The 14972-nt window shown below is 47.9% G+C and overlaps 1 protein-coding gene across 1 annotated transcript in view; it reads left to right on the forward strand.

Annotated features, from left to right (window-relative positions):
* Window positions 1-14972, forward strand: part of CFAP46 (cilia and flagella associated protein 46) — a 1240276-nt gene that overhangs the window by 622205 nt on the left and 603099 nt on the right. Inside the window, exon 26 of the mRNA XM_085606190.1 lies at window positions 13406-13564. Coding sequence (XP_085462316.1) covers window positions 13406-13564 — 159 coding nt within the window. The remainder of the gene's footprint in view (window positions 1-13405; window positions 13565-14972) is intronic.

A 14972-nucleotide genomic window follows, 5' to 3' on the forward strand; every position in this document is an offset into this window, starting at 1 on the left:
CACAGTCTGTTTTTGCCTCAACGCGCTTAGCGCCATTTCTGTTCTCCATTGCTGATTTTGCCTGGATGATTTTGCCACAGTCTGTTTTTGCCTAAACGCGCTTAGCGCCATTTCTGTTCTCCATTGCTGATTTTGCCTTTGATGATTTTGCCCATTAGTATGTGCTGAAATACTATTGAGGAGTTTCATTTGACCTTTTATTCTGTTGCGACTTGCAGTTTGTTTTCTCTACTCGGAAGCAGGGATTAAACTCTGATTACCGCTTCCAGGGTTGTTATTGGGAAACCAGCTTGAATTCCACTGACCACGGTGTGAGAGCACCGACAACTGCTTTACTGTAGAGCCTGTCCTTGGCCTTTCACCTACTCGACGGCCGTGTTGCGACCGGCGTTCCCGCAGTAGGGTGAGTTCCTTGAGTCTGGGACAGGACCTAGCTCTGTGTGTGCTTCCATTGTGGTTGTGGGTTCTTCACTGACCATAATCTTCCTCTTTCGCAGGTCTTTCCGAGATACCCTGCACCCCTACCCACCGCTTTCATTTCAGGCTCCTTTCCCTGCGTCCATCTCATCCCTGCTGGGTACTACGGTCCACGAGGGTCAGGTGGGTGCGGGGACGGGCGCTCCTGTCGTCTCTGTGGAATCGCTGCACAAGCAGAGGTAAGTCTTGTGGAGCATAACTGACAGAATACGAAGCCCACGTTTACTATTCTGCCCAGACGACATGGGCGACCCAGAGGTCACCTTGCAAGACATTGCCTCCATGCTAACCGCAATACAGGCAGAAAACCTCAGCTTACGTCACGACATGACTACTCTACAGGGCCAGATGTCATCGGGGGTCACCAACCCTTGGGGGTCCGCCCCGAGCCACCGGAGCATACAGGAAGGAATATTACGACAGCCAACATTTACGTTCGGGGGGTCATCTGCCGCCAGCAACCCGACTCCTGCAGTCCAAGTTATCGCTCCTCATCCCGTACAACTGGCACCACCGGAACGGTTCTATGGCGACAGTACCAAGTATGGCATCTTTATCCATCAATGCCACTTGCATTTTATGGCCAGGAATACTGCCTTTCCTGATGATGCATCCAAAGTTGCCTACATCCTGTCGTACATGGGCGGAGACGCCGTTCAGTGGTCCATAGCATTGGTTGAACACGACGACCCCATGCTGCACCACCTGCCGACCTTTAAGGAAGCTATGCGACGTATGTTCGCGCGGCACACCTTTGTGCAGGCCGCTGATAACGCGTTGCTCAGCCTCAAGCAAGGCAACCAGGACCTTCTGCACTACATCACCACTTTCAGTAGGCTAGTGATTGAGTCCCAGTGGCCCGAGGACAAGAAGGTGTCAGTCTTTTATCGAGGTTTGCGAGACGAACTAAAGGATCTCATTTCGCAGTTCCCTGACCCACCCGAGGACATCGGTCCCTTCATCGATCTGGTGGTGAAGATGAACTTTCGGTTGCAAGAACGAAAGTCAGATAAAGGAGGAAGCAGTGACAGTCGTTTCCTATCTATGGGGGAGAAGGAGACCCGGAAGACCCAGGAAGGGCCCGGTCCCCAGAGCGACGCACCTGAACCTATGCAAATCGGAGGCATAAGAGGTCCTTTGTCAAGTCAGGAAAGGGAACGGCGGAGGAAACAGAATCAATGTCTATACTGTGGGAAAAGCGGACACTTCGTCAGGGAATGTCCGGTGAGGCCCACGAAGTCCCGGAGCGGGAGGCCGTTCGCGTTGCCCATCACCAAAACGGAGAAGACGGGAAACGAGACAACCCAGTAGATAAGGGGATCCGTCCTCTGGGTTTTTCGTATTGCAATGCCGCGATCCCTGCTGTAGTCGACGGTACTCACCATATAGGAATGGATGTTTCCTTGCAAAACCAGGAGGGCAGAACCTGGCAAGTAACGGCGATGTTGGACTCCGGTGCTACAGGCTGTTTCATAGACACCGCATTCTCACGTGCCTTGGGTATAGCTACAGTGTCAAAGGCCCATCCCGAGAGGGTCAAGGCGGTGGATGGAACAGACCTAACTTCCGGCCCTATTCGGCACCACACCGAGAACATGACTATGTCCTTTATCAATCACCACGCCGAAGCCATCAGCTTTGACGTCATTGATGCTCCTCAATTCAAGGTGATATTGGGGTTGCCGTGGTTGGTGAAGCACAATCCTCGCGTTGATTGGGTATCCAGAAGCATCCACTTGGATTCAGAGCATTGTTGTGATTCCTGTTATACCCAAGACCACCTCCTCGGGACTCACTCCATACAAGCAAGATCGCTGCCCGTGCAGGGAATGGGGTTGGTTTCCCAAGCAGCCGTGCCCAAAGAATACCTGGACCTCGCCGACGTGTTCGACAAAAAGGGAGCCAACACCTTGCCGCCGCATCGCTCGTTCGATTGCCGGATAGATCTGATTCCCGGTTCCACGTTGCCTTGCAGCAGGATTTATTCTCTCACGGAGAAAGAAAACGCCCACCTACGCTCCTACTTGGACGAGTATTTGGTCAACGGCTTTATCCGTCATTCCAGGTCTCCGGTTTCCTCTCCTCTATTTTTCGTGGCTAAGAAGGAGGGCGATCTGCGGACGTGCATTGACTTTCGAGCGATGAACAACATCACCGTCAAAAACCGTTACCCGCTACCCTTGATAACCAATCTCCTGGAACAGGTAAAAGACGCCTCGGTGTATACTAAACTCGACCTGCGAGGTGCGTACCATCTAGTCAGAGTCCGAAAAGGCGACGAATGGAAGACCGCTTTCCGAACCAAATTCGGGTTATTCGAATACCAGGTCATGCCTTTCGGACTCTGTAACGCTCCCGCAGCGTTCCAGTACTTTATCGACGAGGTGTTGCGGGAGTTCATAGACGTCTTTTGCATCGTCTACATAGACGACATCTTGATCTATTCACAGACCATTACAGAGCACGTGCAGCACGTGCGTTCCGTCCTTCAGCGGCTGGGTAGACATCGTCTGTATGTCAAGCTGGAAAAGAGCGCCTTTCACGTCACCACGGTCGAGTTCCTGGGGCATGTCATCACTCCAGCGGGCATACAAATGGACAACAAGAAGGTGGAAGCCATCCTGTCCTGGCCCCCCCCGGAGTCCGTGAAAGGGGTACAACGGTTCCTGGGGTTTTCCAATTACTACCGCCGATTCATTACTGGCTTCTCCGAGATGGTAGCCCCGATTACCCGGTTGTTGCGTAAGGGCGTGCGCTTCGATTGGGATCGTAAGGCGGATGACGCCTTCCAAGAACTGAAGAGACGTTTCACCATAGCCCCGGTTCTGATGCACCCCGACACCAAGCAGCCCTTCGTTGTGGAGGCGGATGCCTCTAAAGATGCCATCGGGGGCGTGCTGTCTCAACGGAGCACCCGCACTGGACTACTGCATCCGGTGGCATTCTATTCCAAGAAACTACAACCGGCGGAACGTAACTACTCGGTGTCGGACAGAGAGCTCCTTGCCATCAAGACCGCTTTCGAGGAATGGCGCCACTTCCTGAAAGACGCCAAACACACCGTAACCATCTATACGGATCACAGGAACCTTCAGTTTCTCCGGTCAGCACGCGCTCTCACCGCCCGACAACTCCGATGGACCCTTTTCTTCAATGACTACGATTTCATGATCACGTTTCGGCCAGGAAGAGAAAATGCGAAGGCTGATGCCCTCTCGCGGATGGAAGAAGCTGACAACGAAGCTGAGAACACCGAGCCTGTTCCTATCCTTGCCGAGAAACACTTCCAGGGTGTGGTGACGTCTTCGGGCTTCTTAACTCAAGTACGGAAGGACACGGAGCACGTCGACCTGGAGGGACTGGCGGATGGACGCACGGACGTGTCATACACGGACGGATTGCTGTTTCATGGAGACCGGCTGTATCTACCTGGGGTGCCCAGTCGACAGGAAGCGGTCCGCCTATGTCACGACCACGTTTTGTCCAGCCATCCCGGTTTCCAGAAGACACTAGAGCTCTTGCAGAGACAATTCTGGTGGCCGACCATGGTGGCCGACACAGGACTACATGTGAGGAGCTGTACCATCTGTCTCCTGAGTAAGAACGCTTCCGTGCCTCCGGTGGGCCTTCTGCGTCCCATTCCGATACCACCGTATCCATGGCACACCATCTCCATGGACTTCGTGGTGGAACTCCCCACCACCAAGACGGGGCACACCACGATTCTCACCATCGTCGACCATCTGTCCAAAATGGCGCATTTCGTGCCTTTGCTGAAGGTGCCCACAGCTGTGACCCTGGCCGGAATCTTTGTGCAAGAAGTAATCCGCCTTCATGGCATTCCATCGGTGGTCATAACAGACCGGGGATCGCAATTCGTGTCCCACTTCTGGAGAGAGGTGTGCAGAATCCTCAAGATGGACGTACGCTTGTCCACAGCGTACCACCCACAAACGGACGGTCAAGCGGAAAGAACAAACCACACCATGGAGCAGTACCTCCGTTGCCTCTGCTTATGGTTGACAAAGACTGGTCCGAGGTCCTATGGATGGCTGAGTACGCCTACAACAACAGTAAGCATTCTGCCATCGGCATGTCTCCCTTCTTTTGCCTCCAAGGCCGTCACCCCCGCACCTCTGCCTGGGAAATACCCCGGGACTGCTCCTTGCCGTCAGTTCATTCCTATCATGCTGCCTTGCGTACTATCTGGCAACAAGCTCGGTTTGGGTTGGCCAAGGCAAAGGACACCTACAAGGCGCATGCTGACGCCCATAGACAGAAGGAACCCGAATACCGCTTGGGTGACCAAGTGTGGTTGTCTATCAGACATCTCAACGTGCATGGCCCCAAGAAACTGTTACCCCGTTATGTGGGTCCCTTTGTCATTGAGAAGGTGGTGAATCCGGTGGCTATGAGACTCACGCTCCCTCCGCACATGAGGATCCACCCCGTTTTCCATGTCTCTCTTCTGCAAGCGGTCCGCCCGGATGGCGGGGTTCCCTCTCCTCCGTCTCCAGTGGTGGTGGAGGACCACGTGGAGTACGAAGTCCGGGCCATCCTGGGTTCTCGTCGTACCAAGGGGAAGTTGTTCTACCTGGTCGATTGGAAGGGGTACGGCCCGGATGAGCGGTCTTGGGAGCCTTTGTCCCATGTTCGCCATGCTCCTGTTCTGGTCCGTGCCTTTCATCTCAGTCACCCCTGCTGCCCTCGCCCTGCTGTCCCTTTTTGAGCCCCTGGGGGGGGGGGGGGGGGGGGAGACTTGTTTTTGAGGGGGGGTTCTGTCATGTTACGGCGCTTGCCGTCCCCCGCCACGAAGACGCACACACAGAGACGACCCGAAATACTCACTTCCGGGCGGAAGTCGAGTACCGGTCTAGTCGTCCACAGGAGCACTAGGGTCAAGGAAGCGCTTCCGGGGGAAACGCTTATACGCCGCGTTTCCCGCCGGCTCGGCGCTTCGTATTCTTTGGAGTTCCGAGCAGCGAGGAGCGAGAGTGACCGTCCTGAAGCCGAACGGAAAAGAACGCCGTCCCATTCCAGTGGAACCTGTTTCTACCTTCGTCCACGCTTCGGAACCAGTCCTGGCTTCTCAGGTTTTTCCTAGACCCTTGTCCCCTAGGCTGTTGAAGGGTGCCGTTGCTGATTTGCCTTTGATGATTTTGCCACAGTCTGTTTTTGCCTCAACGCGCTTAGCGCCATTTCTGTTCTCCATTGCTGATTTTGCCTGGATGATTTTGCCACAGTCTGTTTTTGCCTCAACGCGCTTAGCGCCATTTCTGTTCTCCATTGCTGATTTTGCCTGGATGATTTTGCCACAGTCTGTTTTTGCCTAAACGCGCTTAGCGCCATTTCTGTTCTCCATTGCTGATTTTGCCTTTGATGATTTTGCCCATTAGTATGTGCTGAAATACTATTGAGGAGTTTCATTTGACCTTTTATTCTGTTGCGACTTGCAGTTTGTTTTCTCTACTCGGAAGCAGGGATTAAACTCTGATTACCGCTTCCAGGGTTGTTATTGGGAAACCAGCTTGAATTCCACTGACCACGGTGTGAGAGCACCGACAACTGCTTTACTGTAGAGCCTGTCCTTGGCCTTTCACCTACTCGACGGCCGTGTTGCGACCGGCGTTCCCGCAGTAGGGTGAGTTCCTTGAGTCTGGGACAGGACCTAGCTCTGTGTGTGCTTCCATTGTGGTTGTGGGTTCTTCACTGACCATAATCTTCCTCTTTCGCAGGTCTTTCCAAGATACCCTGCACCCCTACCCACCGCTTTCATTTCAGGCTCCTTTCCCTGCGTCCATCTCATCCCTGCTGGGTACTACGGTCCACGAGGGTCAGGTGGGTGCGGGGACGGGCGCTCCTGTCGTCTCTGTGGAATCGCTGCACAAGCAGAGGTAAGTCTTGTGGAGCATAACTGACATTAGTGCAATTTCTTCTTGGATGGATCTAACTCCCAAGTCCATTCTAAGTGGATTAAGTGGTGTGCTGGGTGGTAGGGCCAATAAAGACCTTAAAAACAAATTCTCAAACCTACCGATGTCTCCAGTTGAACAGTGCCCCCAAAGCTCAACCCCATAGAAAGTTGCACCCCGTGCTTGTGCTTTATAGATCTCAATAATGGGTGCTATAGGTTTGGAGGTGGATGCTCTATGCATTTTAAGGATCCCGCCGCAGGTCTGGGTAAGTCGTAGTTTTGCTTTTGCTAACTGAGGGCCCCATTCCATCCTATCTGTGAGTGTGACTCCAAGATATTCGAACACTGTTACCCTGTCCAATGTAACACCATTAAGGGCAGGATTAGGGCCAGTGGTTTTAGGCGGGTTACATACCATAAATTTTGTTTTCGAGGCATTAACCTCGAGCCCTCTGAGGGAACAGAATTCGGTAAAACTATCAAGAGCACGCTGTATCCCCATAGGGGATTTTGACAGTAAAAGAGTGTCATCAGCAAACATTAGTGCCACCACCTGCTCGTTGTTAAGTTTGGGGGCGTCAATATCCTTGACTCCCCTCAGGTGGGCCACTAATGCATTAGTATAAAGGGAAAATAGGGTTGGGGCCAGTACACATCCCTGTCTGACTCCACGGTTAACAGGGAACTTAGATGTCAAATTGCCCCTCTTCCCACACCTTACTTGGGCAAAGTTGTCTTTATGGAGTCGCTTTATAATCCCAAGTAGACAGGCAGGCATCCCCATCTCAGCCAGAACCGCCCAAAGAGTCTGACGAGGAACTAAGTCAAAAGCTGCTTTAAGGTCAACGAAGATAAGGTATAGACTGCCACCCTCTACCCTCACGGTTTTCCAATAGAGGAGTTGTAAACGAAGAAGTTGGTCCACCGTGGATATCTTCTCTCTAAAGCCAGCCTGGTATGGGGTCAATATTGATTGTTCAACCATCCAGGATTGCACTCGATCTAAGATGATACGTGCAAAAAGCTTTTGACTAACATCAATCAAGCTTATCGGGCGGTAATTATTTGGCAAGAGTGGGGAGCCTTTCTTGAAAACCGGAACTATTTCAGCACCCGCCCAGGTATTGGGGATAGGTGCGCCGTGGAGTACAGCATTGTAAAGGGAGCAAAGATAGGGAATCCAAACCTCAGGTTGGTGCCTGTATAGGACCCCAGGAATTTTATCCAAACCCAGCGCCTTTCCTACTGGGAGCCTATTTACAGCCTTTTCTACTTCCATGAGGGTTATAATATCAATGGGTTCTACATTCAAATTAGAGGCAGGTAGAGGCTCGGTGACCGAAGCCAAGGGAGCATATAAACTCTGATAATGATCAGTCCATTCGCCCGGGGCGATATTAGGGTCATCTGCCACTAAACCTTCCTTTGTGTCTGATCGAATGATTGCCCAAAATTCCCTCATATCTTTTTTGATTAGAGCTCTTTTGATATCATCCCATTTATTGTTTTCCCAGTTCTGCTTGGCCACTTTTACAACCTGCTTGTATTCAATTCTCCTCATAGCCACCATTGTCCTATCACCTGATTTTAATGAGACCAAAAGAGCCAATTTAGCCCTCCTACATTCGATATTAAACCAGGAAAGGACTTTCAGGATTGTTTTTGACTTAGGTACTATTGGGTTCAGAAGGTCACCCAGTGTTGTGACTAGACCTGTATGAATGTGGGGTATATAGGTTTCCCAATAATCACTTCCCTGGTCTAGAGAGTAGCATATTTCTGTGAGGGCTTTATATATGGCCAAATAAACAGAACTGATTTTATCCGGAGATTTAAGAATCAATGGCCATTTAAGCCGTCTTCTATCACCGGAGAGGGATAGAGGTCTAAGGTTGTTCCCACTATTTTGTGAAGGACAGTTCCCCATTGATAAGGTTAGGTCAAGGATCAAAGCATTGTGGTCACTGGCGAGGGTAAATCACGAAGTCCATGATCCTAGACCATGTTTTAACCTCTACCATAATGTAATCAATGCACGAAGTCTGCCCAGATCGATTAAAAGTGTGATTCCCCTCTAGATCCGATAAAGTACGCCCATGGCAGGCTCTCAATGAGTTAGCAAGTGTTAGAGAGTTTATTTGCAGTGCTAGAGGTGTCCAGGCCTTAATAGGTGGAATTTGGAGGGCCGGTATGGACCACTGTTCGTCCTCCTCTCTGGTGATGGTAACATGAAACCAGCAAGGCAACATAAACTTGCTTGAATATTTTTTTTCCGTTTCTTATGCATGTCTTTTCTCTTCTCTTCACGAGGTAACATGCTGTCTGAAAGCATTCTTTATTAAATGATTTTTGATTCTCGTAACTTACCATCGTAGTTTTATGCAAATCTCTTTTGACTTCCCTAGACTTATTTATTGTGGTATGTAGTTCTAGTTTTAGCCGTGATGAATTGGTTGCTATGATTCTCGCTGTTATTGATCTGTTGCGATCCATTATTCTTAGCGGCCTTTTCCCCAGTGTCAATGCCCAACTGCAACTGGCCGAAACCCACAAGAAGCAAACTGGTGGGGGCGCTCTCATGCTCACAATGAAATGGAGGCATAACTGCGCACACCACGTGTTACACGGCATCAAAAGGTTTGCTGGAAGCTGTTTCTGAACTGCAAGTTACTTGCTCCCACTTAAAGTTAATGAGAAATGCACTTGAAGTCAACATAAAGGCAACTTCAACCTTTCCTTGAGCCGAATCCCCCAATTCTCAAGAAAAGTAGTTCAATAAGTTTATGTTAAATTGTTTTTCAAGAGCAGAGAGTGTACAGAATCCATATTAAGCACTCAAATAATAACACACTGAAGAAATGTTAGAGGTGCGTGTTTTGTTGCACTGTCTTTGTCAGGGTGAATAGCACAGCAGCAAATGGTCTTCTGTTGTCAGTGTTGGCCATAACGATCTTAAATTCTATTGTTTTGATTGTTCGTTTGATTAACAATTAGAAAGTGAAGTTCTGTCTAGATGCGTAAGTCAATGGGAACATTAACACTCATTGGAGCTCATTCTATTGACCTGGGAAAGCTAAAATGAATCCTAGGTTTTGATCCTGTGACTTGTTTGTAGCAAAGTTCTCTAGGAAGTGCTCTCTCCCCATCTACCTTTATTTCTGGATGTATGTAACATATCATGGTAAAGATAGCTCTAGGAGTTAATGATCACCTTGGCAGATGTATTTGTAGTTGCATGTGGCAGGTTTAAAACCTAAATGCTTATTCATGCTGTAGTGTGTGTGTGTGTGTGTGTTTGTGTGTGTGCTAGATTATGGTCAGACGTACGGATTTATACTACTCATTATGTTTTGAGAACCTGTGACTGCTGTATGACTAGACTGAGGCACTGAGAGCATTCTCTAGAGTTGTGATTTCCCGTAGCCTGTCCCTTTGTATCCTCCAAGTTTTTGTTCGAAGACTACGGTATAAATTGAGCATTATCGCACTCAGATGAACAGAGCACAGGGAGTTTCTTGTTTGTCCTCTAGGTCCATTTATTCTTTGTTTTAGTGTTACATAGGGGTATGGTTTGTAGGTTCTCGTTTCTGTTGTTCACCAGTGAGTGGCAGTGCAAAGCTTTTGGTTGTGCTATAGCACCTCTTTCTACATGTTCTAAACAAGTGACCCACTTCAGACTTATATATTTCAGGTTGTTTGCTAATGCCTTTGCAGTACAAATGGTCATTGAACTTTAGGTCATTACCGAAGTGCAAGACCAGAATGGGACAAAAAATAGGCCAGGCATCTCAATAAACTTGTTGTGATCTGTAAGCTGCCATTACAGCCACGTTTGTTTCAATTACAACATAAACAGTTAGAGGTCAGGCAGGGCAAATACTTTTTACACTGTTAAATCAAGGAACAGACAATGTTGAAGAACAGGGGCTTTAAATATCTCGGCATTTTCGTGTCCCCATGCCCCAAAGTCTCCTGGGCACATAATATCACTCCATTGGTAGCGAGTTCCAATGGCGAAACGGCAATATGGTCCTCTCTTCCCCTGCCCTTATATGGGCTCTCGGCCATCTTTAAGATGGTGTCAATGCCCCGGATTTTTTATCGCCTCCAAAACTTCCCATATCCTATTCTGCGCTCTTGGTTCGCACTGGTAAACGCCATACAAAACAAATTCCTCTGGAACGGTGGCACAGTCAGGGTCGCTCTCCGCACATGTGTGCAATCCACATAGTGTGGGGGGATCGCAGCAGTGGACATATACTCTTACTATGTGGCGTCCCATATACTTGTGGTAAATGACTGGTGGTATAACTCCCCCACAGACCCGGCATACGCGATCGAGCATGCGGCGATGGAACAGGCTCTATCCTCCTTCACCTCCTATATAGTGACACACACCTGGATTTCATGCCTCCTGCCGGTAAAGTCGTGATACAGCTGTTGCGGGCTAAAGTCCGACTGATGGGTTGGAACGGGAAGTTTACCCAGACAACCCCACTATGGCAGGGTACATACCTCAGCCCTGTGGCCGCCTTGAGGGGGTTCCGGGGATGGGATCTAGTGGAGATCTCTACCCCCGGCAATGTGATGCAGGGTACTACACTGAAATCCTTCCAGCAACTACACGCAGAGTTTGACTTACATAAAACACAATTCTACAAAGTCCTCCAACTACGTCATGCACTCCCTCCCCTGATCCACACGCTTGAGACCCTTCCAGAAATTCCACCCATTAGAAGGCTGTCTACTAATGGGTGACCTTGGCCTCCACAAGATCAGGCAAATATACCAGATCCTGACGAACCACACACTGACAACACTTGACAAGACGCGGCTGGCGTGGCAGACCGACATTCCAGACATGACGGATGATGACTGGGCTGAAGCTATCGCTAGCCACGGGGTGCGGCGGCTTCCACACGCTACCGCCTGATACAGTTTAAATACCTGCACCGGGCTTACTATACACGGACCAGACTCTGGCAGATGAGAGTTATCCAGTCCCGTAAATGTTTGCGGTGTGACCGGGAGGAGGGGACATTCTTGCACACAGTCTGGAGTTGCACGGCGTTGTAACCTTTTTGGCACAGAATTCGGTCCTGCCTCAATGAGGTGCTTTCGTGGGAGCATCTGCTCGACCCGCGACTCTTCCTCTTACACAGCACAGACATTGGGGGTAATAAGTACAAGCAGCATTTACTGTTTTTGGCTCTCACTATTGCCAAGAGGGATATCGCACAATTATGGAAAGCGACGTCCCCCCAACCCTGGGCAAAAGGAAGACTGTACTGGATAGATGTATGGGGGCCGAAATAGCAGTATTTCTAGCTCGTGGATGCCCTGCAAAATGTCAGAAAATTTGGACTTGATGGGCATCATATCAAGGAGCTTCCCCCCTGCCACCCGCAGACCCCTGAATGGTGCCCCATATACTCATGCTCCTTGACCGGACTTTCCCGCACCGTCTGTTAATGGATCCCTATGCCAATATGTCATGTATTTTTATCTTGAGATCGAGTACTGTCTGCAGTTTGTTTCAGTTGTACCACCTTCATGTTCGGCAGGTTTTGGAAATTGGTAGAAATGCTGGTACTTTTGTGATGTTAATCCTTTTCTCCTACATTGTAGGGCTGTTGCCCGTCTTTCCAATGAATAACCCAATAAACCCAATAAAATTTGTTAAAAAAAAGAATAGGGGCTATCTGCTTAGACAGATTTAATAAAATAATTGCATCTAGGTTGACAAGCATAGCACAGAGTGTTATTCCTTGCACCTTGTCTGAGCTCACGTAGAGATTTTGACGCACTCACAGAATGACGCAGTGAAATGTTATAAAATGCAATAGGTCTCTCATTACTGAAAGTTGGAGATATTGGCATTGCAATTACTTATGATACTGCTGGGATATCTTTTTAAACAAAAAAATAACAAACATCATTTGCAACACCAATAGCTCTAATTTTCCCTAATGCGAGACCTATTGCATTGCAAATGCTTGTTTCTTACTGTTATTAGAAGTTACTCTAGGGATTGAATTACATGACGATTGTTGGCAACAGTAAAGGATCAAATGAAGGTTTGTGTTTCCTTCAAAAATAATTAAAATACATGCAAAAGACTGCTAATGCTATATTTACGGTGGTATGGAAAGTTGTAGAAGATTTGTGCGACATATGATGCACCAGGACACTATTAACCGAAATAGAGCCATAATGCTACAACTTCCTATGTGAACTTCATGTGATTTGCGTATATAAATGTCACAGTGTCACACATATTTAATAAGATTTCCCTCCTATAACAAATTAAAGGTGTAGTCTATGCCTTTTGCTGGGTTTCAAGCTCGCCCTTTTCATAAAGCAAGGTAATCGAGCAGCCTAACTGTGATTCCATTTAACAACAAAAGGTTAAAAAATGCACTGTTCTGTATGTGGGAAATAAATTGTAACTTTCCGAGCTTGAAAGCTTTGTATGGCGCTTTGAAATGTTGTGAAGGCCTTTTTCATTGCTTTAACCTACACCACACCCTTTCCACAGAAATCCACTCTGTGCCACTCCACACACACTATACGACTTAACACTTTACTCCACTCAAAAACTATACTCCACTCTAATAATCTACTCCATTCAACACTACGCCCTTCCACTATACAATACTATACTCCCTGCATTACACAACACTACACACCACTCCATAACACGCCATCCCACTCAACTCAACTCTACACCACTATGCTACACACCACTCTATACCACTGCACTCTACTCAACTTTATAACACTTCACTCAATGCCCCTTTACAGCAAAAGCTTTTAGCCATACTGAATAGCAACCACACTAATATACAACTAAACTAAAACATATTGGCAAAGCCATCGGCAAGACCTATTGGCTATGCCAATGCTTGTTTTAAAATGGTAAAACAGTTTAGCCTCGTAGCGTTGTATGGTGTACAGGTAAGAAAAGGTCACACCTCCAAAACAACACTCCCACGTTCTTTCTTTGTTTTGCAGAAGGCGTCTGCTTCCAGGTCGACCTATGATTCCTGCCTAGACTTATCATCTGAATCTGTTCTAGCTTCAGAAGCTGCGAAAATCAAGGGGCAAGCATCGGCTGTGCGTCTGGACTCATTGCGTGGCTCAATCAGGCCCCTTCAAAAGAAAGCTGAGCAGGTGAGCCGTCAGAAGGAAATCAACACCCACCTAGTAATTCAAGCACCATAGACATTCAGATGTGCCTTTGAAAATATTCCCATTGCTGTATTGCCTATCAATAAACATTTTGTGGGTACGTAATTAACCAGCTTGATGGATGTGTCTGAGTGTAGTGTTGTCATGCTGAGGGTTAAGGGTAGAAAGGCGAATGTGCAAGAAAATGACGTTATTCGACCTCTTTCTTCTATAAGCATTGCAAGTTACTTCTTAAAAAGCACCCAAGAGCCACAACTAACATGTAATACAAGCTTTGGTCTGTTATAGACTGTGAGTCACCTTCAGATCTTTTCTTTGAATCTCGGTGTTCCTGGTTTTTAACTCTAATGGTTAGCTATTTGCCATCCTCCCTGCAGTAGTTTCAGTAACTATATTATTCCGCAGCCTCCAGAAGTCCTAAAGCATAGGGAGGCTTAGGAACAGAGACAGACCTAATGCACTCAGTGCCCCGTGCCCTCAGCTAGCTATGACCGATAGCACATTAGAAGTTGGTAAGCCATCTTCTTTTTGAAGCTTACGTTCCTCATCATAGACGTACAGTGGGTGTTTAGGCCCAGGCTTAAGCAGCCTGCCTGCCTTGGTATTGTAGACTGGATGTATCAGCCCACTTTGTCACTCCTTGTGAGAAGTGCATGCAGAAAACCTTTCAAGCTTTGGTCAGTGTGTCATTTTGGGCCGTTACCCCTTTCTACTCCTTTGGCTGTCATGTTTGGAAAAGTTCTAACCATTCCATTAAAATGACATTTTCGATTTTTGTTGGTGAATTCAAGAAAATATTTCATAGTTTGCATATTTGTTTGATGTAGACTTGTTAATGTAGTTTTGGGTATTTTTGAATTTCATGTCGTAGAAATTGTTTGGGGGAGATTGAGTCTGTGGTTACCAATATTGATTCACTGGGGGTCCACAGAAGGCAAAAGCTTAAGAACAACTGCATTACGTGATTTTCATCTTGTCACATGCATAAAAACTTCTCATCATGCTTTGAGGCACTTATGTTACTGCCGCACCCCTCCACACTATATCTGTGATGCTTTGAGTACTTAGTAACTCTGCCAGATTCTACAAAAGCGTGCATTATTCTTTGAAGGATTGTAGCTCCTGCTTCACGCCACAAAACTGTATCACTGATGCGCTGGGCAATTGGTGTCTTAATAGTACTAATCAGAACTTCATGGCTGAGGCCTTATGTAATTGTAATTTGGGATGGACACTAGTAACCTATTTCCACCTCATACTTGAACTATCGATGTCAAAACATTTCTTCTGAACTCAGTCTTGCTGTACCGCCCTCCCACACTCAGTGCATACCCAAATCTACATTATAAGTACATTTACAGTGGTAGAGTCATGAATGCTCTTGCAGTTG

This window comes from Triturus cristatus, chromosome 1_2 (assembly GCF_964204655.1).
Source record: "Triturus cristatus chromosome 1_2, aTriCri1.1, whole genome shotgun sequence".
Taxonomy (NCBI): domain Eukaryota; kingdom Metazoa; phylum Chordata; class Amphibia; order Caudata; family Salamandridae; genus Triturus; species Triturus cristatus.